Raw genomic sequence first — 22,576 nt, 5'->3', positions numbered from 1 at the left:
GACTGATTTCAAACCCACTAATAAAATGTTAGCAATTCATAAAACTACAATTTTAAAGCCAAACATCATGGTCCTGATATTTTTCTCATTAAACTAATGAGAATCATTGCAACCGAAGGAGTTAAACTGGTGTAGAGCTGAGTTGATTGAAAGGCAAGTCAGGCCTAATAAGCTTATGAAAACCAGGTATATTGTCATAAAAAGATGCAAAGGCTTAAAATGCATTTTATTACTATCAATGTGTCCCTTAACTTACAGATCCACTGAGTTTTCCAAATACAAAATGAGGAGTTCAATGTCCAAAAGGCACAAAGGAATTTTAATCTTAACTGTGAGTCATGAAACTTGTAAGCCATTCAGGAGCCACAGAAGTAAGGTCCTTGAGAGTCATAGAGGAATTCCATTATGAAGGTAGAACCACTGGAGCATATGATACAAGGTACCCCCAGTCACTGCTGAGTTTAGCTTCTGTCTTGAAAGTCTGAATAGCTTGATGATCTTTGTGTCTTGCCTGTATATGGTAACAGTGTATTTATATTAGCAAAAGGCACACACGTATCAAAGCTGTTATATTAGTTCTACATGGATTATATTTTATGTAAACAATGCCTCAGCAAGAATCTCTATAATTAATGTGTCACCAAGACTAATCCTGATGGGCAAAATCATAGCTAATTTTAATTACTGCTGCTAAAGACAGGCACCATAGGGACAGAAGAGTCAATTATTCTGCATCCTAAGCCATTCCAGCAAGGAAGCAGAGTAATACCATGCATTTAAGCACTTGGAGCCAGATCCTTAACTAGTACATATCATAGCAGCTACACCTAGTCAATGCAGCTGCTCTGATCTTCACCATATGATCTGTCCCCTAAAGGCTGACCCACAGTATTTCACTATGCTTCCCAAACACTTGATTCCTATTACTGAATGAAAAGGCAAGCTCCCACTGCTCTAGTTCTATTCCCATCAAAATAATTAGTAATACTTTCAATGTGCTCACTGTGAGCAGGAATAGATGCCTTAAAGACTTTCTTTGCTTTCAGCTCTCTAGGGATCCATACAGTGTCTCCACTGCAGTTTGAGAGCACTCCAGCAGTGCTTCAAATGGCATGGTTTATATCCATCACGTGTGGTTTGTTCTCTCATCCTTCTAATACCAGTAAATATAATTTGAGAAATCTATGATCTTTGATTGCTGCTAAAGCACATACCGGGTGTGTCTACATGAGATGCTTAATGTGCAGTAGACTAATTCTACTGCACATTAGCAAGCACAGCAAAAACCGTGCTAATACACTAATTCATAGATTCATAGATGTTAGGGTCGGAAGGGACCTCAATAGATCATCGAGTCTGACCCCCTGCATAAGCAGGAAAGAGTGCTGGGTCTAGATGACCCCAGGTAGATGCTTATCTAACCTCCTCTTGAAGACCCCCAGGGCTGGGGAGAGCACCACCTCCCTTGGGAGCCCGTTCCAGACCTTGGCCGCTCGAACTGTGAAGAAGTTCTTCCTAATGTCCTGTCTAAATCTGCTCTCTGCTAGCTTGTGGCCATTATTTCTTGTAACCCCCGGGGGCGCCTTGGTGAATAAATACTCACCAATTCCCTTCTGTGCCCCCGTGATGAACTTATAGGCAGCCACAAGGTCGCCTCTCAACCTTCTTTTGCGGAGGCTGAAAAGGTCCAGGTTCTCTAGTCTCTCCTCGTAGGGCTTGGTCTGCAGGCCCTTAACCATACGAGTGGCCCTTCTCTGGACCCTCTCCAGGTTATCTGCATCCCTCTTGAAGTGCGGTGCCCAGAATTGCACGCAGTACTCCAACTGCGGTCTGACCAGCGCCCGATAGAGGGGAAGTATCACCTCCTTGGATCTATTCGTCATGCATCTGCTGATGCACGATAAAGTGCCATTGGCTTTTCTGATGGCTTCGTCACACTGCCGACTCATGTTCATCTTGGAGTCCACTAGGACTCCAAGATCTCTTTCCACTTCCGTGCCACCCAGCAGGTCATTCCCTAGGCAGTAGGTGTGCTGGACATTTTTCCTCCGTAGGTGCAGCACTTTGCATTTCTCCTTGTTGAACTGCATTCTGTTGTTTTCTGCCCACTTGTCCAACCTGTGCAGGTCTGCTTGCAGCTGTTCCCTGCCCTGTTTTAGTTTACTGCACATAAAACGTCACACAAAAAGGGTATGTCACACTAATGTGCTGTATGGCAACCTACTGTGCATTTATTTAGTATGTGATTATACAAGTACTAAATTTTATATAGGCACATCCACCTACGACCACATTTTCACATCAGTTTAATCAGAAGTAATTTTACTGAAGTGATACCACTGTCTTCACTCTATTTGGGAATGTGTTCAGACAGATAAATATGCTGTAAGACAAATTCTGCCCATAGTTACCCCTGTGGAACCCATCAACTGAAAGGAGAAATCATTGAGTTGATTTTTTCTTTTTTGGACCTATAGGCTGAGTTTGTGCTTAGTGTATTGGAAGTCTATTACAATGTGACTCTTTAGAATTGCTTTCGAGTGTTATACCATGAAATTGAGTGGATATAAGGGAAGAAAAATAGAAAAAATATAAAATTTCCTGTTTAAAATCTGTTAAGGCTACACACATACACATCCCATACACTGGAATAATAGAAACTCCACTGAAAATGTCTGTTAACTTTGAGACCCCCAAGGAAGGCTACTGAAATACCCAGAAGCTTGTCTAAGTCTTTCCCAACCATGCAGTTGGCCCAATATAAGATATCACTCCAAAAAATCCTTGCTTTTCCCATATATCTTGAATTGTCATGGCTACAATATCACTTCAATGCTAACCTTGTTCATCTTGCGTAATTTCATTCTACTGCCCCCACAGGCCCACCTCCCTCAAATCAGAACAGCCAGGCAGAATTAAAGAAACATACTGCTCACATGAAGAAATGAAATAGAAAAAAATAAGAGTAGTAATACATCCTAAAGAATTCTGGAGAAGATTTTCCAAAGTATTTATGGATTTAGGATTCTTCTATAAACAGCAAGTCACATTTGGGTCACTTGAAAGAGGACTAAATTTCAGGAAGCGCTCAGCATCCACTCTCTTAAATCATACTCCTTTTAAAGGTGCCTCAAGCTAGGTACCTTAAAAAAGAGCTCGCCTCATTTTGTTTTCATACATACCACTACTCATGTGCTGATTGATCCAGTCCATGAAAACAGCAACATTTGTATAGACTCCTGGGTAGCTTTTTCTTCCACAACCAAAGCCCCAGCTTATTATTCCATTGAGGGTGTAAAATCCTGAATCTTCTGAAGGACAAACTAATGGGCCACCGGAGTCACCCTACACAAGGAAGAATGGCTTATCTTACTCAACAGTTCTTTGTACATGCCATTTTGGCTACACTGCTGGACTGGCAAAGTGTTTCCTAATTAATATAATAAGCCTCCTTTGTGCGTAGTAAAACAATTTCCGCCACTCCTGTCTCAGCACTCCCCATTTTAAAATCAAAGCTCTTGCTAATTCCCCAATAAAAATCATACCTGCATTTTTAAATTAAAACTTACTGTACATGAATCCTTTCCCTCTTCTTGAGGAAATCCAGCACAGAGCATCCTTTGGGTCACTTTACCAGAACGGTTCAGATAGTACTTCTGACATGTCTCAAGGACAAGGATGGGGACTTCCAGCTGCTGAAGCTTTTTGGTCTTTTCTCTGTCTTGAAGTTAAAGACATATTAAAAATTGGCCACAAGCTTTGTAGATGAAAACAACCTTTCCTCTATCAATGCAGGACTGCCCTCTACTGTGCATTCCCTTGTCCAGCCTTCCCCTAAAATGATTAAAGTAATGATGCTTCCACCATATCCCCCTTTGCGATTGTCCCCCATTTATGCCACCTGGTTGTTTTATTCCCATGCATCCCTCCTGCAATCTACATACCCATAGGAGCCCAACAAAGATATGATTAACTTTCCCACATGCCCAAGAGCACTTGCTAAAATAAAATGTTCACACTGCATGGCCCCATGAAGTAGAGAAAGCTGTGTACCTTCATCGTATGCACCCCATCCTGTGATAGTGCACACTTGAGAAGGCTGAACCTCCTCTTCTTCCTCTGGAAGGCACACTGGGCGCACATAGTGATTCAATTTTAAAGGCTCTGTCAATTGCAATAATGCAATGTCTGAATCCATGGTGGTCTCGTTAAAATTTGGATGCATGATGCATTGCTTCACTGATCTTTTCTAGGAGAGAAGGTAGGACACAGCAATTCATGAGTGAGTTGGGACCATGGTGCTTTATAGCATTCTAGCTTTACATAGCATTAAGAAGAGCAGACATTCTTAATGAGTAGCTATTGAAAGCAACAACTTCTTATGCTAGGTAAGGAATACACACTTTTAGGACACAGGGAACAGAGACTATTCAGGAAACTATTTTCTCTATTTTTCCATGACAGTGGGAATCTGCACTAGATTATTGTTGTTTCGGACAGAGTTAGCAGGCCCTAACAGAAGTAAATCCACAATACTGGAGCAGATCTGTCTGCGGCATGCCCCAGCTATGCACCAGTCCCTTTGCACGACACATTAGGTAGAGTCTGGAGCTTCACTACTGCTCTGAGCAGAGTTCTGTGCTAGCCCTTAACCTTTCTTGTGCAAATACATGGCCTTCATTTACATTTGTGCAGTTATTCAGCCACCACATACTATACCAGGCTGCTGCATGCCAGACCATATCAATTAATGAAATGCATTTAGCATACAATTGAGACATCATTCATAATACCTGACTGTGCTCTTGCTCTGTAATATCATGGAGTCCAGCAACCACCATCCATAAATCTTTGTACTGTTTCCTCAAAGAGAAGAAAGTAAGGACATTCTCAGGGCTAATTGCACTGTGAAGAGTATCAGATGATTAACCTTACCAAAATAAAACACTCCATCAAGCAAGGCCTACCATCTGGGTTAATTTTAAACCAAGGGAGAATCAGGGGAGATCACTCTCATAATTCAAGGGAAATTTGCCATTGACTTCAATAGGAGCATGACGAAATCCTGTGACTTGCTGGTGGAGTTTGTCAGTAGAACAATTTGAGCTGGGAGAGGAAGGAGCTCTTTAGTGACTGTGCTTTGGCAGAACACCTAGCAAACCAGTGTGGTCCACTCTCTAGACAGAGAGAAATTTTAACCCTGTTCTTTGAGGACTGGTTATTTTTCCTAAAAAATAATAAAATGACTTTATAGAATCACAGACCAAATATATGACAGAATAGCTTTGTTGCACCCTTTACAGCAACAAAGCAGTGCAGTATTTAGCTGTGTAAATCAATTTACACAGTGATGATACAGTACTTAAGGATTTTGATTTGAGAGGATTATAGAGTTTTTTTTAACAGAAGAATAATACACCTGTGGGAAAATTTCCAAAGCCACCCAAGTTACTTAGAAATTTCAGTCTTGTTTTTCTAAGGTGGCCTGGGCACTAATGTTCATGTTCCATTGGAAATGTAGTGGGTTTAGAATCCTAAATGCCTAACTCACTTTGAAGGCAGGACTAAACATTTCTGAAAATTTAGCCCAACCTTTAAGACAATTCCAAAATTATTTCAGAATATATCTAGGAGCAGTGGGAGAAGATGCTGTTTGCAGAAATAGAACCTGCCCCCCCCCCCCCCCCCCCCCGCAACACACACACACCCCTCACTCCATGAAAACATAGTCTGTTAGTAAGAAGAGGCTCCTTAATTTATATGTGTTTTTACACAAAGATATATTTGACTATACAAGAGAATGAAGACAGTCATATACATTCTCTTAACATTAGCCAGAAACTACTCAAGAATTACTTTCTGCAACTTGGTATATTTTTAAAGGAATGCTCCTGCTGAGGTCCACAATCAACTCCTTAAAAAAAAGGAGTTTCTTCTGGCCCAGAATGTTAATGATCACCTTAATAATGGCAAGCCTTTTAACTCAAGCCTGAGACCCATGGAGATCATAGGGGACCTTCTTGATTTGTAGGTGTCACTGCAGGACATTCTCAAATGCTGTCCCTGTGCACAGGACAATTCCAAAAGCACCCCTCCTCCACCCCAAAGCTGGAGAAAACAAAAAAAAGTATTTGGGAATTAGACATTTCATTAGGCCATTAACAGATAGACATTTGAAGTGGATTTCTTCAAATGAAGTCCCCCTGCCAGAACCATTACACTTTGGAGAGCTTCAAATTCAGAGTACTTCAGGCCATGCACAGAGGTGCAGCCCCTCTGTCATGCCCTCCTTCCCCAAATTGGAGTGCTTCAATATAATCCCAGTGGCATTCAGTAGCGTGCTTTCCAGCCAAGGGTTGCTTAGTCCTGCAACTCCACTCCCCTCATCCCCACAGGTTGGGGTAAGGAGTGTTGCAGATAGCCAGTAAGCGCTCTCCTGTGCCTCCTGGTTCCAGAGTCCTGGGGCTCAAGAATTTGCTGAGAAGAGCCAAGCACCCCCCTACCAGAACCAGGAGACTTGAGGCCCTTTGTCTCCCCACGAGACCCAGAAGACCAGAGCCAGGAGGGAACATAGGGAAAGATTTCTTTCATGTTTTTCAGGCTTCAGACACTGCTGAGGATGACCCAATTCACAGGAAAAGTGATCACTGGCTGTCCACCCTGTCTACCCAACTCTTCCTACAGTCACCCTGTGGGGGACAGGGGTAAAGAGGAGCACCGTGGAGTGCTGGAGGACCAAGCTACCTCCTGTCATGTTATGCTTAAGCATGCACACAACTGAGAGTGCTTTAAAATGAAGCACTTCAAAGAAGTTGGTGTTTCATCCAGAATAATTTTTGACTGCTTCAACCATTTTTAGAGCACTTCATAGTGTGTGTAGGTGAGTTGCTGGCTATTTGAAGTGCTTCAAGCATAATGTATGTCCAAGATCTTAGTTTCTTTTTATGTAGCAATCTGATTGAATGAGAAAATATTAGCTGCTGATGCTTTTAAACTGACCGAACAGAACAAAACTCCAGACACAAACATCACGTCATAAGGGCATCTTGTGATAAAGAACTAAGCACTAAAAACTAGGAAGATCTACCCATATGTACCTACTTATGACTAAAACAGTGAGCAGCTGTGACAACCCAGTCTTTGGCAAGAACTGCTCCTCCACACACATGTTCTGCTGAAATCTGGATGCTGACCTGCCAAGGCCATGAGTAGGGTACAGCTTCCTCACCTCCAACTATCCTACTGAAGAGAAACCTGGGTTGGTTTGAAGGCACTCCACAGATATAATCTGGAACAGAAAAGGTTCACAGAATCAAGGGAGGGCTGTTTTCAGGAAGGGACTTGGGGCAGTGTTTACAATGAGCTTAACCTGCTTTTACAGTAGCAGTATCATACCTCAGGAAAATTTGTTTAACCCTAAACCTCTTCCATTGCAATGGATCAAAATGTCTAGGGTCAATATCACCAGGAGAGGATTCTCTTTTTAGGAACAGAAATCTACAGGGGAGAGTGTATCTGCCTATAATAGTATTATATATAAACATAGTGCTTTATATGTTATTTTGAAGAATTTAGGCTCAGGCCTGTAATATTTTGTGAACTCACCTCATTCTTTATAAATCTTTGAGGCAATTAAAGGAATTTTTAACACTATGGCCATGATTCTCCATTGTCCTTCACCTTGTGCAATGATTTACTTTGGTGTGAAGGTATATAACATTTTATACCACTTCGTATTCTCAGCAAAGCAGCATTTTACTTTTGCTTTCCCCTAGCATGAAAGATTGTACAAGACGAGAAGTACATGACAGCAAACACATACTATCCTGAAGACAAACAGCATGGAGCTCCTAATTTACATCCAGATTGTACTCTGTATTTCCAGTGAAGAAAGTTTATCCTTGACTTCCTTACCTGGAATTTCTGTTTCATTTATGGCCACATGGACATCTTCAAGAAATGTTGTTTCGTTGTTTGAATCTGATATGTTTAAATCTATAGCAAGTGAAAATAACATATTGGTTATCACTGTGTTACTCCAAGTTTTATCACAAAAGCAAACTGGTACTTTTTTGTGGAGTTTGCAACCTTTTGCAAAAGAAAAAGATCTAATGGTGGTAATTTTTTTTGGTACCTCTGCTTTATTACATTTCATAGTTGACTCTTTGGTGGAGCTGCTATTCTAAGGAGACTCAAATAGGGAGCATCTTTTCTGAGTGCTTGGAAAATGTTTAGCCTCCAAAGCGTTACTACCATGAATAATAATAACGGGCACATCTACACAAGATGCTTTACTGTACAGTAGAGCTAATTACTGCCTAGTAAGTGTCATCATCTACATGTGCTGATCCTTACTGCACAGTAATTTGCTCTACTTGGCAATTAATTTGCTACCTGCAAACACAAGTAGAAAATTAACTGTTGAGTAATTACTGTGCAGTACAGCATGTGTAGATCGCTGACCATGAGCAAAACTGCTTCTGGCCAGCTAGGCAGCAGGGGGAGGGAGATTGCTCCCTGCCCCTAGGAGCTGCCTACTGCCAGGGTGGGCTCTGCCACTGGAGCCTAGGCAGGGACAATGTTCCCCTGCCCTGGCAGCAAGGAGCTCCCAGCCCCTGCTCTGTGATTGCAGAGGCAGGGCTGTAAAATTATTCCCAGCCCCGGCTCCACAATCATGGAGCTGAGGCTGGGAACAATCTCCCAGCCCCCACTCAATGATCATGATTGCGCAGCAGGGGGTGGGAGCTCCCTGCATAGGAGGAGTTCCCCACCCAGCCTGGAGCTGGCTGGGATCTGCCCCCGACCAGGACAGTTCCCGGCCAGTCCTAGGCTGCACAGAGAAGTCTGCACGTGCAGCCTGGAGGTGGTGGGGGACTGTCCCAGTCAGGGGCAGGTCCCCACCCTTCAGATTTTTCCCAGTCCCATGCCCCAATCAGGCAATCAAGGCACAGTCTTTCCAAGCCCTCTGGCCCCTGATCACAGAGCAGGGGCCAGGAGTTCCCTGCTGCTGGGGCAGAGGGCCTGCCTCGGTATCAGGCAGCTCTTGGGGACAGGGAGCAATGTCCTAGCCCCTTCCAGGAGACAGCTGTCTCCTAGCCCCATGCTCCCTGCCAGGCCCTGGGCTAACACCCAGGGGAGGCTAGAGCTCCCCCTGGCTGCTGCAGGAGCCAGTGCAGGGCCAGAGAGGATGGGAGCGGACCCCACAGAGTGGCTAAACTCACCAGGTCAAATTCTGGGTCTGTTAGTTTAAGTCAACAGCAAAACTAAATTGACTTTGAGTCAGAATTTCACCTGTTGTGTCTAATGCATTATTCTTGTGCAGGCTTAACTCAAGACCTTTGTAGTGCTACTTCTGGCTGGACTTATCTGGAAGGTGTTTATTGCACATGCCTCTGCAATTAAAATAACACCTACATATTAAAGCTAATTGCTCAGTCATGAAATATTCTATTATGCAGAGGGATTGTACAGTGATCTGGGAGAAGGACTAAGTTCCAATCCTGGCTTTTGCAAACTACACCTTCTGTGACATTGATCTTTCTAATTCAATTTATTTTCCCAGATGTAAAGTAAGGAAAGTAATGTAGTAGGAATCAGATATCACAAGCCAGGAAATAAATCTCCCAGCCCCATGAAGCCCCCCAGGTCTGGGGGACTACAACAGGGGACTATAGCCCTGGGGGGTGCATGACACTGCCAAGGCTAGAAGATCATGGCTGCTGCAATCTCCCAGTCTCAGGGGTGCATGAAACCCCTGGGGATGAGAGATGACAGCAGCCATGATCTCCCAGCCCCAGGGGTTTCATTAGGGTGGCCATTGGCCCTGTTTTATACCCTACCATCCTGTTTTTAAACCTGCTGTCCGCAGTTTATTTCTCAACGAGGACCAAAGCCCCGTTTTTCAGTTTGTTGGTGGAAATACATGTCAGTCATTTGTCCTCATGATTCTGTTGGCTGTGCCTAGAGGTAGCGTGGTGCATAGCCAGGAGGAGCAGGGTTCCCAGCCACAGAAAGAGGGAGGTGGCCTTTTTCTGATGCCCCCACCCCTTGCTGCTGATTGGCCAAGGCAGCAACCCCACCCTTCACAACTGAATGGCTGAGGGGCACACCCCTCAACAAGGGGGATGTCCTCTATTCTGGGGATGCCAGTGGCCACCCTAGGTTTAATGCAGCCCCAAGGCTGGGAGATGACAGCCGCACCCTGCAGATGGGTCCCAGCATCCACAGCTTCAGGACTCTGAGTCACTGTGCTGCTGGGACCCAGATTTGGTAGCTGCTGGGGCTGAGAGTCCCCTCAGTTGTAACCGAGTGTAAAGTTAGTACTCATTTTCATGGTCTAACTTTATAGCTTTGGAGCTTTTTGTGGTGTCATAGCTACTTTGCATGTGTAGCTGGTCTCAAGGCAATTGCATAATAGACCAGCTAACTGAACAATAACTGTAACATGCAGAGGGGCTTCACTCGCAGCTTTTAAATCCCCAACTGTCTGTACTTATCAGTCTCCTTCTATTTAGATTTTAATCCACTTTAAACCATCCTTGAATTATTGTATTTGTACAGAGCTTAGCATAATGGGGTCCTGTTCCTTGGCTTTCAGGTACTATGATAATATGAAAAATGATTATAAGAAATATTCTCTATAGTTAAAAGTAGAACATGTTGGGACTAGTCAAATTTCAAAGAAAGGAGGGCATTTTTAAATTGTGATGACTGCATAAACATTCTGAAGTAAACTTTTTGTCCTTATAATAACACCTGAATTTTATACTTCCAGTGATTTAAAAGCCATGGCATTCTAAATTACTGTGAGATAATTGATCACAGCTGGAGTCTTCATTCCTGACTGCATTTTTAGTTCTGAATAGGTCTTGAAAAAACACTGGTGTAGCAGAGAGGCTTCAATACCACAGAGAAGAATTTTTCATTGAAAGGCTGCCCTTCTTCATCTACATGTGTGAGAGAAAAAGCAGCTGAAGAGATTTTAGGGCCAAAACAGGTCATTATCATCCTTTTCTAAGCTGACTTCTTGCAGAAGAGAGGTGGTAGAATTTTATCTGGCAGCTAGGACAGGATTTCATATTTATTCCAAGGAAAATTACCTACGTCTTACATCTTTCTACTGAAATCACTGGTCATTAGGAGTGCTTCACAGTGCTGAAAATCAAGTCAAAAGCAGGCAGGATTTTTCTCCTTTTAAAGGTGGGATACAATAAAAAAAATGTCATGGCCAATAAGCCATGAAAAAGCTGACTGAAAAAAACAAAACATCCTATAGGAACATGTCAACTTACTTATTCATTTGGAACTGAAAACAAAATCTAAATGAAGACTTTTGAAACATGTCAAAATATTCCATTTTATCCTTTCAATACAGATTTTTCATTTATCGTATGTTTTTGAATCTGTCAAAACAAAATGTTTTACCTGAACCCACTCCAGCTTTTTTTTCTAGAAATGTTTGCGAGAATTTTGATATTTCTGTTTTTTCCAAATCCCTTATAGAATGAAAATTCTGAGTTTTGGCCATCTCTACATAAAAAGATAACTAGCAGCCCACAGAATCTAGAATGGCTTTTCACCATCAGTCTGCTTCTTGATACAGGCTACCAGGGCATAAATGGAATGCATATTTAAAATATCAATCAAAATGTGTGTTACTGTCCATATTTAGGACCTTGATTTGCTACAGCAAGTTTTTAGTTTGGGACTGAGTATCCAACTTGAATTTATAAATACGTAATTCACACCTTTATCTAAAATGTAAGCCTATGGGTTTTGTAAGCATTGCCTTTCTATATCCACTCTATAAAGTAGACTTTTCATTCCAAGGGCCAGTGGATTCATATAGAACTTTTCTAGTTGCTACAGACTGGCTCAATTAGGATCTACTCAAAGCAAAAATCAAATGAACTATTAAGATTCCCTGCTGAGCCTTCTGTGCTGTCCCTGAGGAAAAGCAGGCTGCCACTTGTATTCATTGCTTCCTTTACCTGCCATATGAATGAAGGAGATTGTGGCTTGAAATCCCCCAAAAGTTTCTGTTTCATCTGATTTAAAGATGATCAGCATCACATTAGAGAAACTCAGGACAGGCGGTGCTACAGCAAATCCACAAGACTTGGCTGGAGATGATGGAACAATGATCCACAATTGATTAGAGAACTCCACATTTTGGAGACAATAGAAAAGAAGGGGAAGAAAAAAGAGGGAAGGATATATTTTTCCAAAACACAAATATGTATAGAAATAAAACTATACATTAAAACTAACTTTTCTCTAACGTAGGTGTAACTTAAAAATGAACATGGTGCACCAAAATTTACCACAAATACCATGAAGCTAGCAGGGATGTTCAATGTCTCCTTTCCTCTGCAGGGAAGTGCTGCTACCCAGCAAAGACACCAAAGTAGTTAATGTTGATAATATTCGCAGTCTCCCCATTTCCTGCACTGTCTGGCCCTATATCAAAGCAACACTCTTCAGTTGCTTTCAGACCCCTAAACTACAACACTTCCATTGGAACAGTAATAGAGACCTTGGGTCATGGCTCCAGCTCTATACTTTTACACATGAAAGATATATATAGCGGGCAAAGCAGTGGCCAAGACAACCCTGCCTTTCCAGAGTGACCTACAGGAGTCACTGCAAAAGAAATTGAAGTTAGGACAGACTTAAGGGCATCCTAGGAGTGCACCCAACAACACTGGCTTCTGAATAAAGTGTGGTACTAACTACCTGACCCTTTTTACTGGGAATAGGGTCAACACAGAGGTGAACTGTGCCTAATTCTCCAATGTACACTCATGTAAACTAGAAGCAACTCTGGTGAGGTAAACAGTGATAGTAATATCAAAGCTCAACTAAAATAAAGAAGAGGCCTCTGAAAAGCAGATCTCATAACAATTTTGTTTAACCAATGTTTCAGAGACCAGTGCTATAAAACACTCATATTACTAATTTCTTTCCTTAAAATATAAGAATTTAGGAATGCATGTAATATACACTGTAGAAGTGCCTGAGATTTAAATGACCTATACATGTTTATATGGCAGAGAAACATCATTTTTTTCAACATCAAGAAAAGTATAGAGCAGTGATTCTCAACCAGGGTGCTTTGAGAACCTTTCAAGAGTGCTGTGGGGTGCCACATGATGTTAGCACTGTTAAGTTTACAAACATGTTTCACAAGACAAACCCAGAGATTTCAAACAGAAATCCATAGTTGTGGTTTTTCTGAGTTCTTTGCTCTACTATTTTTCTGAAAGCAAAAAAAAAAAAGAGTGAAAACTGAACTGGAATTTTCCAAGGGGTACCTAGTTGAGAGCCTTGGGTGTGTCCCCATGTGCAGGGTTGTGCAGTTGCCATAGCAAAAATAGCAGGAGTACAAATTTGTGCCACTGCTTTTTGCCACTGTGCATGCCCCTGCACATGGGGTTGGTATGGGGCAAATTGTCCCAGGTGCAGTAGGACAGGCTGAGGCCAGCACCTAGGCTGGCTTCAGCAGCCTGGCTTGCACTCCTGGGGGCCTCCAGAGGCAGTAGCAGTGGCAATCTGCTACTTTGGCTGGCCAAGCTCCCTGTCTGGTGGCACACACTGCTGCTGTATGCGCTACACTGCTTTTTTAGCAGTGGTTTGTTTGGGTTTTTTTACACCAGGCTCTCCCAGTCTCAAAAAACCCACCATGCTGCCAATTAGCAGCACATGCACTGTGTGTGCATTCTTGGGGATGCACCCCTTAGCCGCGTCCAGACGAGCAAGCACATGCATGTTGTGGTGTCTCAAAGCAGTTTGAGATGCCACAAGAGGCATACTGGGATTGAAAAAACGTTCCCTGTGCTGCATATTTGCAGTGTGGACTCTACATTTGATACTGGGAAATCCCGGTATAAAAAAAAGCATGCTGAAAAAAAATGGTGCAAGGCACACACCTGAAGCATGCCCTGAAGCAACCGGAGACTGGGTCCTCCAAAGAGACACTCTAGCACTTAGCCAGAGCATCTCTATGCCTATGTCTCTATACCTAGCCAGAGCGTCTCTACATGCCCCCTCCCTCCCCCATGGCGCACAGCTTCCCTGCAGCAGCAGCAGGCTGTCAAGGTGCTTGTGCACTGCTCCTGGCAGAGGCCCCAGCGGCTGCACATAGTGCACTTTGCCAGCCCAGCCTGCTGGCGCACACCCTCAAACAGGACCAGGCCAGCTCTTGCTGTCACCCAGGCTCCTGGGACCACACGTGAGAGCTGTGCACCCTCGGGTCCCATGCACCACGGCACCAGGCCAGCTCCATGGAGGCAGGACCCAGCCCAGCTCAAGGGCATGTTGCTCTTGTGTCCTACCAGCAGGCTGGTTCAGTGCAGTATGCCATGTGCAGCCACCAAGGCTCTCTTCCAGGACCTGGCCATGAGCAACCCAATGGCTATTGCTGCTGCTGCTGCGGTGAGGCTGTGCACCATGTGAGGGTAGGGGTGGGGGGCAGGCGGGGGACCCATTCCTCCCACACAGTCCCCCCACCCCCACATGCTCCCCCCACCTCCACAGTCCCCCCATACCCACAACACCCCAACAATCTACCCACAAACCCAACACCCCCACCCACATACCCAACTCCCAGAACACACACTAACAACCCCCCCATACAACCCCCATGCTGCCCCCCACAAACCTCACCCCCACAAATCCTACAGCCACCCACAAACCCCCCCAAGCTTCTGGCAAAAACCTCACAGCCCCTCCCCCCACAAATCTCACACCCTGCATACCCAACCACCAGATGGGATGGGACCTGCTGGTGGGAGCCACAGCTACATGGGCAACTACTACGCTGCAGCCCTGCCCCGTGCCCATACCGGTGCTGGAACATGACATTCAGCCTCGCCCTGGGAGTGCATCTGGTCCCAGAAACAACTTGGGTACAGGAGGCTGGGCTGCAGTGTCCGTTCCACAGCCCACGTGTTCATGAGGGTCTGGCAGGCATGCAGCCATGGGGCTGCAGGTCTAAGGGGGAGGATGGTGTTGTAGGTGACAGCAGATCACAGCCACACAGTAGCCCCCACTTCCAGACTGCTGCAGTGGGTAGAGGGTGCGGGGCCCACTCTAGGTTAGGGCTGCCTCAGCAGTCCAGCTGGCACAAGGAACTAGACCCAAGCAGGGACTGCATGGCTGCCTGAGGGGTGTTGGCAGAGACCCCTGGCAGCGTGGCACTGCCTCAAACCCAAGATCTGCACATGGTGCTGGCTCAGTCGTTGGCATGCACCCTCAAACACAACCAGGCCACTCTTGCTGTCACCCACAGCTCCTGGCACTGCACACAGAAGCTGTGCACCATCAGGCCAGGCTGGCTTCTGCCTCCATGTGGCCCATGTGCTATCAGGCCAGGCCAGCTCCATGGAGGCAGGCGCTAACCTGGACCAACAGCACATGTGTGGTGCCAGGAGCCATGGGTGACAGCATGAGTGGCCCAATTCTGCCCAAGGGTGCACACCAGTGGCTGGGCCAGCACCATATGCAGCCACCAGATCTAAGGTGGTGCCATGCTGCCAGGGGCCTCTTGCAACTGCATGCCATGAGCACCCTGATGGCCACTACTGCTGCTGCAGGAGGGCTGTGCGCCATCCGGGGTCAGGTGAGGGACCCATCCCTCCTGAGCAGTCTCTCCCACCCCCACAGTCTTCCACCCCACCATGTCCTTGCTTACCTGGGACAGAGCCTGGATCTGAGCCATCACTACAGCTTTGTCCCACTCCTATTTGCCCCAGCACCATGAGGCAGCATGGTGGAGCAGCAGGGGCACATGGCAGCTATAGAGACACTCTGGCCAGGTGCCAGAGCATCTCCTTGGAGGACCCAGCCTCTTGTTGTCTCCGGACATGCTACAGGACCATGTCCTACACTGGTTTTTCCAGCATGTTTTGATTTTGTTTTTTTTATATTGGGATTTCCTGGTATCAAATTTAGAGTCTGTGCCGCAAATATGCAGCGGGGGAAACATCTTTTCATTCCTAGTGTGCCCCATGGCATCTCAAAGTGCTCCGAGATGCTGCAACGGTCATGTGCTCATTTGTCTGGATGCGGCTCTTGAGTCTATCCGGGGTGCCTTAACTCTAAAACATTTGAGAACGCTAGTGTACAGGATAGCATCTGGTGGTAGAAAAACGGAATTGGTTTGATATACTGTCACTTTTTTACTTGAGATATGTAATGAGACTAAGTCAGGTCTGAACTGATTTCCTGTATTCGGAAAGGAAAGAGGACAGGACAGGAATAAAAAAACCCACAAACCTATTTCCTCCTCTTTTGCTGAATCCTCATATACTGTCACAGAATCATAGGAGCAGTCTTCATTTTCTTCTATTTCAAAAGACTGATAAGTAAGCTGGAAAAGGAAGAAAGAATCAGATTGTTGAGCTGGGAGTAGGAGATGGGAAAGACCATTTATAGGTCTTTAATACACTAGATGATTTTTCTAAAAGGCCAAGTATTAAGATACATGATGTATGCCTATAAAATTAATACTACCATATTTATTTGAATCTAAGATGAGGTTTTTTTTGAGGATTCAGAATAGGGGAAAAACCCATGTCTTAGGTTTGAGTATGGGCTGGGCAAACAGCTGCTGAAGCTCTGAACAGAGCAAGATAGTGGGTGCATGGAACAGAGGGAACATGGGGGGAAAGGGCATGTAGTGCAGTGAGAAGCATGGAGAAGGGGTGCATGGTACAGAGGAGAGCACAGGCGAAAGGGTGGCAAGGAGATTGTAGGGGAAGGGATGTGCAGAGCAAGGGGAACCTTGGGAAAGGGACTTGTGGAGCATGAGGAAGGGGCACAGTTCAAGGGAAACATGGAGTGAGGGGAGTGAAGGGAGAGGGCATGAGGAAGGGTGCATGCAGTGCAGGGAGAGTGCAAGGGAAAGAGTGCTCAGCGATGTGGGGAGCACAGGGAAGAGGCTGCAAGAGAAGTGCAGGGATGTGTGGTGTGATGGAAATGAGGAAAGAGTGGAGGAGAAAGGGCATGGGAAAAGGGACATGTGAAATGCAATGGAAGGGCATGGAGGAAAGGGAGCATGGGGAGAACAGGAAGGGGCATGTGGAGCAGTGGGGGTGCATCTCTGTTCCCAACCCCAAGCAGGGCTGGAGGTTGGATCTGAAACTACTGCTCCTGCCTCACCTGGCCAGGTATGCCATACCCCTGGCAGACAGAGCCAGATCTGGGGTGTGGGGGAAGGGAAACAGGCACAAGAGGAGAACAAGTGGCAGGAGGGAGAGGGCACTGGAGTGGGGACAGGTGGTATGTGGGAAGACACATTGGCAAGGGCGGGGGGGGGAGTGACAAGGAACATGGGGCAGACTGCCTGTCCCCACAGCTACTGCTTTCTCTGTCATTACTTTCCCTGCAACACTGGTGTTGGTGGGGGTGAATTTAAGACAACCCTCCAATAACTGCATTCTAGACATGGAAAGTTAAAACAAATTTATAATTTTCCATGTCTAGAATCTAAGAATTGGGGGGCCATCTTAAATTTAGAGTCATCTTTGATTTGGGTAAATACAGTAGGTTTTAGCATCATCAGAAGTGTATGAAAAGAAAAAAAAATATTGTTATTCCCTGGCCAATAAGAGAAATACTATTTTCATTTACGTTAAGAATAAATCAAAACCTCAGCTGCAAACATCCTCTGAATTTTGAAGACAAATGAATTTAGACTGGGATCCAGATCTACAAATTACAGCTGGTTCCATTGGGTCAGACCAATGCATCAGATGTAAAATGTCTCCAGTTGTTTTGGGGGCAGGAAACAGCTGTCACCTGGGAGCACTACACAAGAATCAAAAGTACAAACTTTTAGTTCTGTTTACATCATCAAATCTTAATATCTTAAATTTAATTTAAACTGAATTTGTCTTTAAATTGATAATATTTTTCTTACTACATCAAATGGTCTAAGCAAAATAAAAGAAGGAAGAACAGGAAGGGCTTATATTGTACCAGAATGACATGGTCCTGTGGAGCATGAATAATCCAGTGACACTGTGCCAGGTTACTGTAGGGTTCAGGATAGTGCATGCTTTGTATCACTCCTGCTTTAAAGAGGACAGCTAAGGACCCACAGCCAGAATCTGGAAGCACACACACGGAAAAATCAGAAGGAAGCAAACACTTTACTTGTTCTATGTACAAAGGGAATTTGCTGCCCTTAGATCCTACCAGTCCCAGTGGAAAAGAAATGCTACCCACTAGTGTAACAACCTTCTCCTAAATCTGCAAAGAGCAGTCTGTAGGCACAAGGGTCTGCATTGAGGGCCAGAAGATTGCACGTTTTCTTTGGAGATCAGAGTGGACTGATAACCCAGCCATGGGATAGGATCCTGCCGATACAGTCTGGGGTGGCAGTTCCCTTAAACTGAGGGTGACTGGAGCAATTGCAAGCTGTAGAAGCCCTCAATATAGGAGTTCCTCTATCAATGAATGAAGCCAATTGCCAGCCACAAATCCAGATGTACACATGCACTTTACTCTAATCAGCTCTGCAGTAAAGCATCACCATCTACACATGCACCCCTATTAGGCTGGAGTAAACTAATTAACTCTGCCGCAGGATAGTACTGCCCAACACAAGTACTATCCTATGGCAGAGTTATTTACCCTACCACAACACACATGTAGACAGTGACCAGGTTGGCTGGGGCACTAGGATGCTACAGTGTGGAGACTGTCTGCTAGATAGCCTTGCACTGTAAGCACCCTTGTGCCCCTGCCAGTCCCTCCACAGCACATTGAGCAGGGGCTACTCCGACCCAGCTCAGTATGCTGCAGTCTTGGGCATGTGTAAATGTTGCATATAGGAGCAATAAACTCTGGTACAAACTGCACCCACTTTCTCCTTTTTTAAGCCCCAAACCAGGCCTCAGCATGAACTCAAAGTCAGCCGTCACTTCTTCAACACACATGCCTAGCAGCACAAGTACAGAACAGCTAACATCAGGTGGGCACTGACTTGGTACAATGAACTGACAAGGAATGTTTAATACTACACTAACACTTACCAGGAAGAGCATCTGGTGAAACTGCTTTGTATGTCATAGAAAATCCAGCTCCATACTCCTTATTATCAGAGACAAATTTCAGCCTCACACTATTGTAGCCCACTAAAATGGGCGATGGAGGATCATCACCGCAGAATTTCCCTGCAATTAGAAAATTACAATAATTTAAAAACTCAAGAAAGTTCTTTGAGAAAATGTATCCAGGGGTAAATACTAAAAGACTCAGACACAGTAGTTGGTTGTAAATTGCCAAGAATATGAATAGAATTAGAATTCTTATAGGCTCTTAGTTTATTGGCTGCCTGCCTTCTTTCCACTATCTATTTAAAATAAAATGGAGGAAAATCATGTAGTAACAGGTTGCTAATAAGACAGACTGACTTCCTGTGATTAGCTGGGCTAATCATCGTTATGCATGTACTCCTATTCTGGATATGCAAGTGTGTATAAAGCCATAAAAATGTAACTGGCCAGAAACTCACAACTAATGGGTATTCAATAGAAATGGCATGTTGTCCCATGTTTTAGCCCTAATAGCTGAGTAGTTAAGGCACTTAGCAAGGAAGCAAGATAACTGGGTTTCAAGGAACCCTCCCCTGCCCTTCCCCTCCCCCCCTCAAGGGTTTTGAACCTGTTTCTAAGTTCTTAGCACAGTACTTTAACCACCACACCACCATTATCCACTCCTTTCTCCAGTGCTCCTTTCGAAGATGGCCCCTGGGCAGCCAAGAGCAGGTAATATGTAGGGTCAGGACAAAGAATATTAAAGCAGTGTACCCCTGGCGGTTGGATGTGGAGCAGTGTATCCCCAGCGGCCAGCCGTGGAAGGGGGGGGCACGGCTGAATGCGGAGCGGCGGCAGCTGCCATGTGGGAGCTTCCACCGCATCGCGAGTCCGGCCAGGTGGGCAGTGCCTGCACAGCATGGTGTGCGGCAGTACTCCGTCCCCGCCCACCCATGCATACCCCCTCAGGCCCTTTTAAGTATCCTCAGGGGCATGCGTACCCCTGAACTAGAGGATATGCAGACCAGTGGGACTGCTACTGCCCTGGAGGAAAGGGGATTGTGGGTTCTAGCCTGGACCCTTGTTTCCATTTGGACCAAATATCCCCACTATGCTGCTTCCTCATCTATTTTATCCACTGACTATTAAATGCAGGGGCCAGTGCCTAAAGAAGCTGGACAGAGGACTGAACAATGCCTAATTTGTGGTGTGCTGGCTTGAGCACTTTGCTAGGATGTAGGAGAAATACAGGTTCAAATTCCCTCTGGGTGAGAGGACCTATAACCTAGATCTCCTGCTTTATAGATGAGTGTCCTAACCATGCAGCTACTGAGGCTAAAAGATGAACAGGTTTTCCTCCCTCCCCATTTTTCCAGGAGTTGCGCTCAGCTACATGCAATGCATACCTAAGCAAAGAACAAACCATGGATGCTCAGTCTATGTATGTATGCTTGAGTGTCCACACTGTAGGGGTAAGTCAACTGCAAGCAGTGTGTAAGAGACAAAAACTGAACTTGCAGATAGTAAACTGCCATTTCAGCATGTGAAGTAAAACAGAATTCTGTTCCAAGTCTATGTCAGTTAAGGATTTCCATTAACTGGCAGTAGTAATAAGCTGTTATGTAGCAATCAACATAATAGAAACAGAGATGGGCTGCAAAAGAACTTTGACGGTCCACTTTTTTGCTGAAACGATGGCCTATCCTGGCCAATATTGAGAGTTGAAGACTAAAAAGAATCTGTTGTTTCCTTGAGTCCCCTCATTTGTTTATGCTCATCTGCTGTCTCTTGTTTTAGACTATGACCTCTATGAGACAGGAACTTACTCTGTTCTGTTTGTGTACAACATCTACCACAGTGAAGTGCTGGTCCATAACTCGGATTTCTAGGCATTACCGTAATACCAGAACCACCATATATAACATGCAGAAATGGGTCATGTGTGATCAGTGGGTTACGCGTAATGAGACACAGCCCAAAACTAATGGATCCAGTTTAATTAAAACTTTAGAAATATTGATGGGCTTTCTAAAATATTTCATAGAGTCAGTAAATAGCAACTCACCAACAAGCCTGTCATCTTTTGAATACACCAGCAGGGAATCATAGTCACAGAATGTGTCTGGCTCTACATCGAAGTGGGAAAAATTAAGAAGTATGTGCATTCCTTTTGGGACAAGAAGAGTCCACACGCACAACCTGGAAAGACACATTGGGTAATTTCCTGTTTACAAATCATACGATGAATTACAACTGCAAGAGTATTACAAGTCATTTTGGAAAAAGGAATGTATTTCAGCTACTCACTGGTTGTTTTCATAGAAACGGTTGGGACTTTCAGGGAAACGTAATGACCCTTCATTGCCATGCAGTTTGCCATCCTGACTGCTACATGAGGCTGCATTGAGGGATTTGAAATGAAGCAACAGAAAGTTAGGTTGTATGGAACGCTAGAAGTTCTTCTGATATCTAAGGGAGATTAGTTGTAAGATTTCCCTACCACATTTTTGTCTTGAAATTGGTTTCATCTTCTGCCTTTCCTCCCCAGTTGTATGAAAACAAGCCCATTTTAATGCATAGTGAGATCAGAAAACCCCCTGTTGAATTTAAATTCTTTCATAATGTTAGTTTAAAAGTGTAAGTGCTGTAATTTTTATAATGAACAAGATATCTGAACATTGAAGAATTGCATACAAATATGCACAGAGGAAGCACAAACCAAAACATGTAAAATAATACTAACACTAAAATATGCCCAGTTTCTCTCTAATATTTTGATTCAGTGCTACAATAGGTGTCTCTCTCACAGCAGACTGGTACATTATTAGGCATATATTAAGTGACAATAATTTCATTTAAGAGCTCAAATAAACTCAAAAAACATTGTTACGAGTAGAAGTAGAAGTTTTCCCTACTGGCTTCCCCACCTAGCAACATTCCATAGTTTACCAAAAAAAACCCTCCCTAAATAAATTATTTTTCATTATTTGTGACAATGTGTTTGGATCTATACAGGATAAGAAACAAAACACACTTTTCACAGACATAATTTGGCAGCTAAGCACCTAATTTCTATTTGGAATCAAAGCAAAGGAGGCACCTAGACACCATTTGTTCCTACTGAAATTTTCTCTTTGATAAAATTAATTAAAATTCAAAGACCCAATTTACATAAGACTGGTTTCTATTACACTTACGTTGACTTGCACCTGACTGCATAAACAGTCCAGGTGTGATAGTAAGAAGGTCATGATCAGTTTAGCCCCCAAATCAAATTAATCATCCTTCGTATAGTTTGCTCACTCTGCATTTTCATCTTGGAAGTACTAAAAATGTATCTCTCTCTTACTTTCTGTATAGAATCAATTTTACTTTACTGTTCTCAAATGCTGCTTTCGTTTTTATTCCATATTTTCATTTCAATATCATTTATTTTTACTTTGGGACTTCTATGGGAACTTTTTTCAAGTGCCATTCATTTCTTTTTGAGATCAACAGAACTTAAACATATGCCTACATTCTTTACTGTATGAGAA

General features: G+C 44.1%; 1 protein-coding gene across 3 annotated transcripts in view; it reads right to left on the bottom strand.

Moving 5' to 3' along the window:
- Positions 1–205: 205 nt before the first annotated feature.
- OVCH2 (ovochymase 2) overlaps positions 206–22,576 on the bottom strand; it is a 42,034-nt gene continuing 19,663 nt past the window's right edge. For 2 of the 3 annotated variants that reach the window (XM_019477081.2, XM_019477082.2), the window contains 13 exons: positions 21,348–21,438; positions 21,106–21,239; positions 19,038–19,178; positions 17,980–18,110; positions 16,276–16,369; positions 11,991–12,122; positions 7,915–7,995; positions 7,102–7,288; positions 4,794–4,863; positions 4,054–4,249; positions 3,570–3,721; positions 3,183–3,345; positions 206–511 (listed from right to left, as the gene is read on the bottom strand). In XM_019477081.2, coding sequence (XP_019332626.1) covers positions 462–511; positions 3,183–3,345; positions 3,570–3,721; positions 4,054–4,249; positions 4,794–4,863; positions 7,102–7,288; positions 7,915–7,995; positions 11,991–12,122; positions 16,276–16,369; positions 17,980–18,110; positions 19,038–19,178; positions 21,106–21,239; positions 21,348–21,438 — 1,622 coding nt within the window. In that variant the 3' untranslated portion in view covers positions 206–461. The remainder of the gene's footprint in view (positions 512–3,182; positions 3,346–3,569; positions 3,722–4,053; positions 4,250–4,793; positions 4,864–7,101; positions 7,289–7,914; positions 7,996–11,990; positions 12,123–16,275; positions 16,370–17,979; positions 18,111–19,037; positions 19,179–21,105; positions 21,240–21,347; positions 21,439–22,576) is intronic. The other variant, XM_019477083.2, reaches the window with a different exon arrangement.

Source organism: Alligator mississippiensis, chromosome 2, assembly GCF_030867095.1.
Source record: "Alligator mississippiensis isolate rAllMis1 chromosome 2, rAllMis1, whole genome shotgun sequence".
Lineage (NCBI taxonomy): Eukaryota > Metazoa > Chordata > Crocodylia > Alligatoridae > Alligator > Alligator mississippiensis.
The sequence above is the reverse complement of the archived record's forward strand: the minus strand, read 5'-3'. Positions and strand labels throughout refer to the sequence as shown.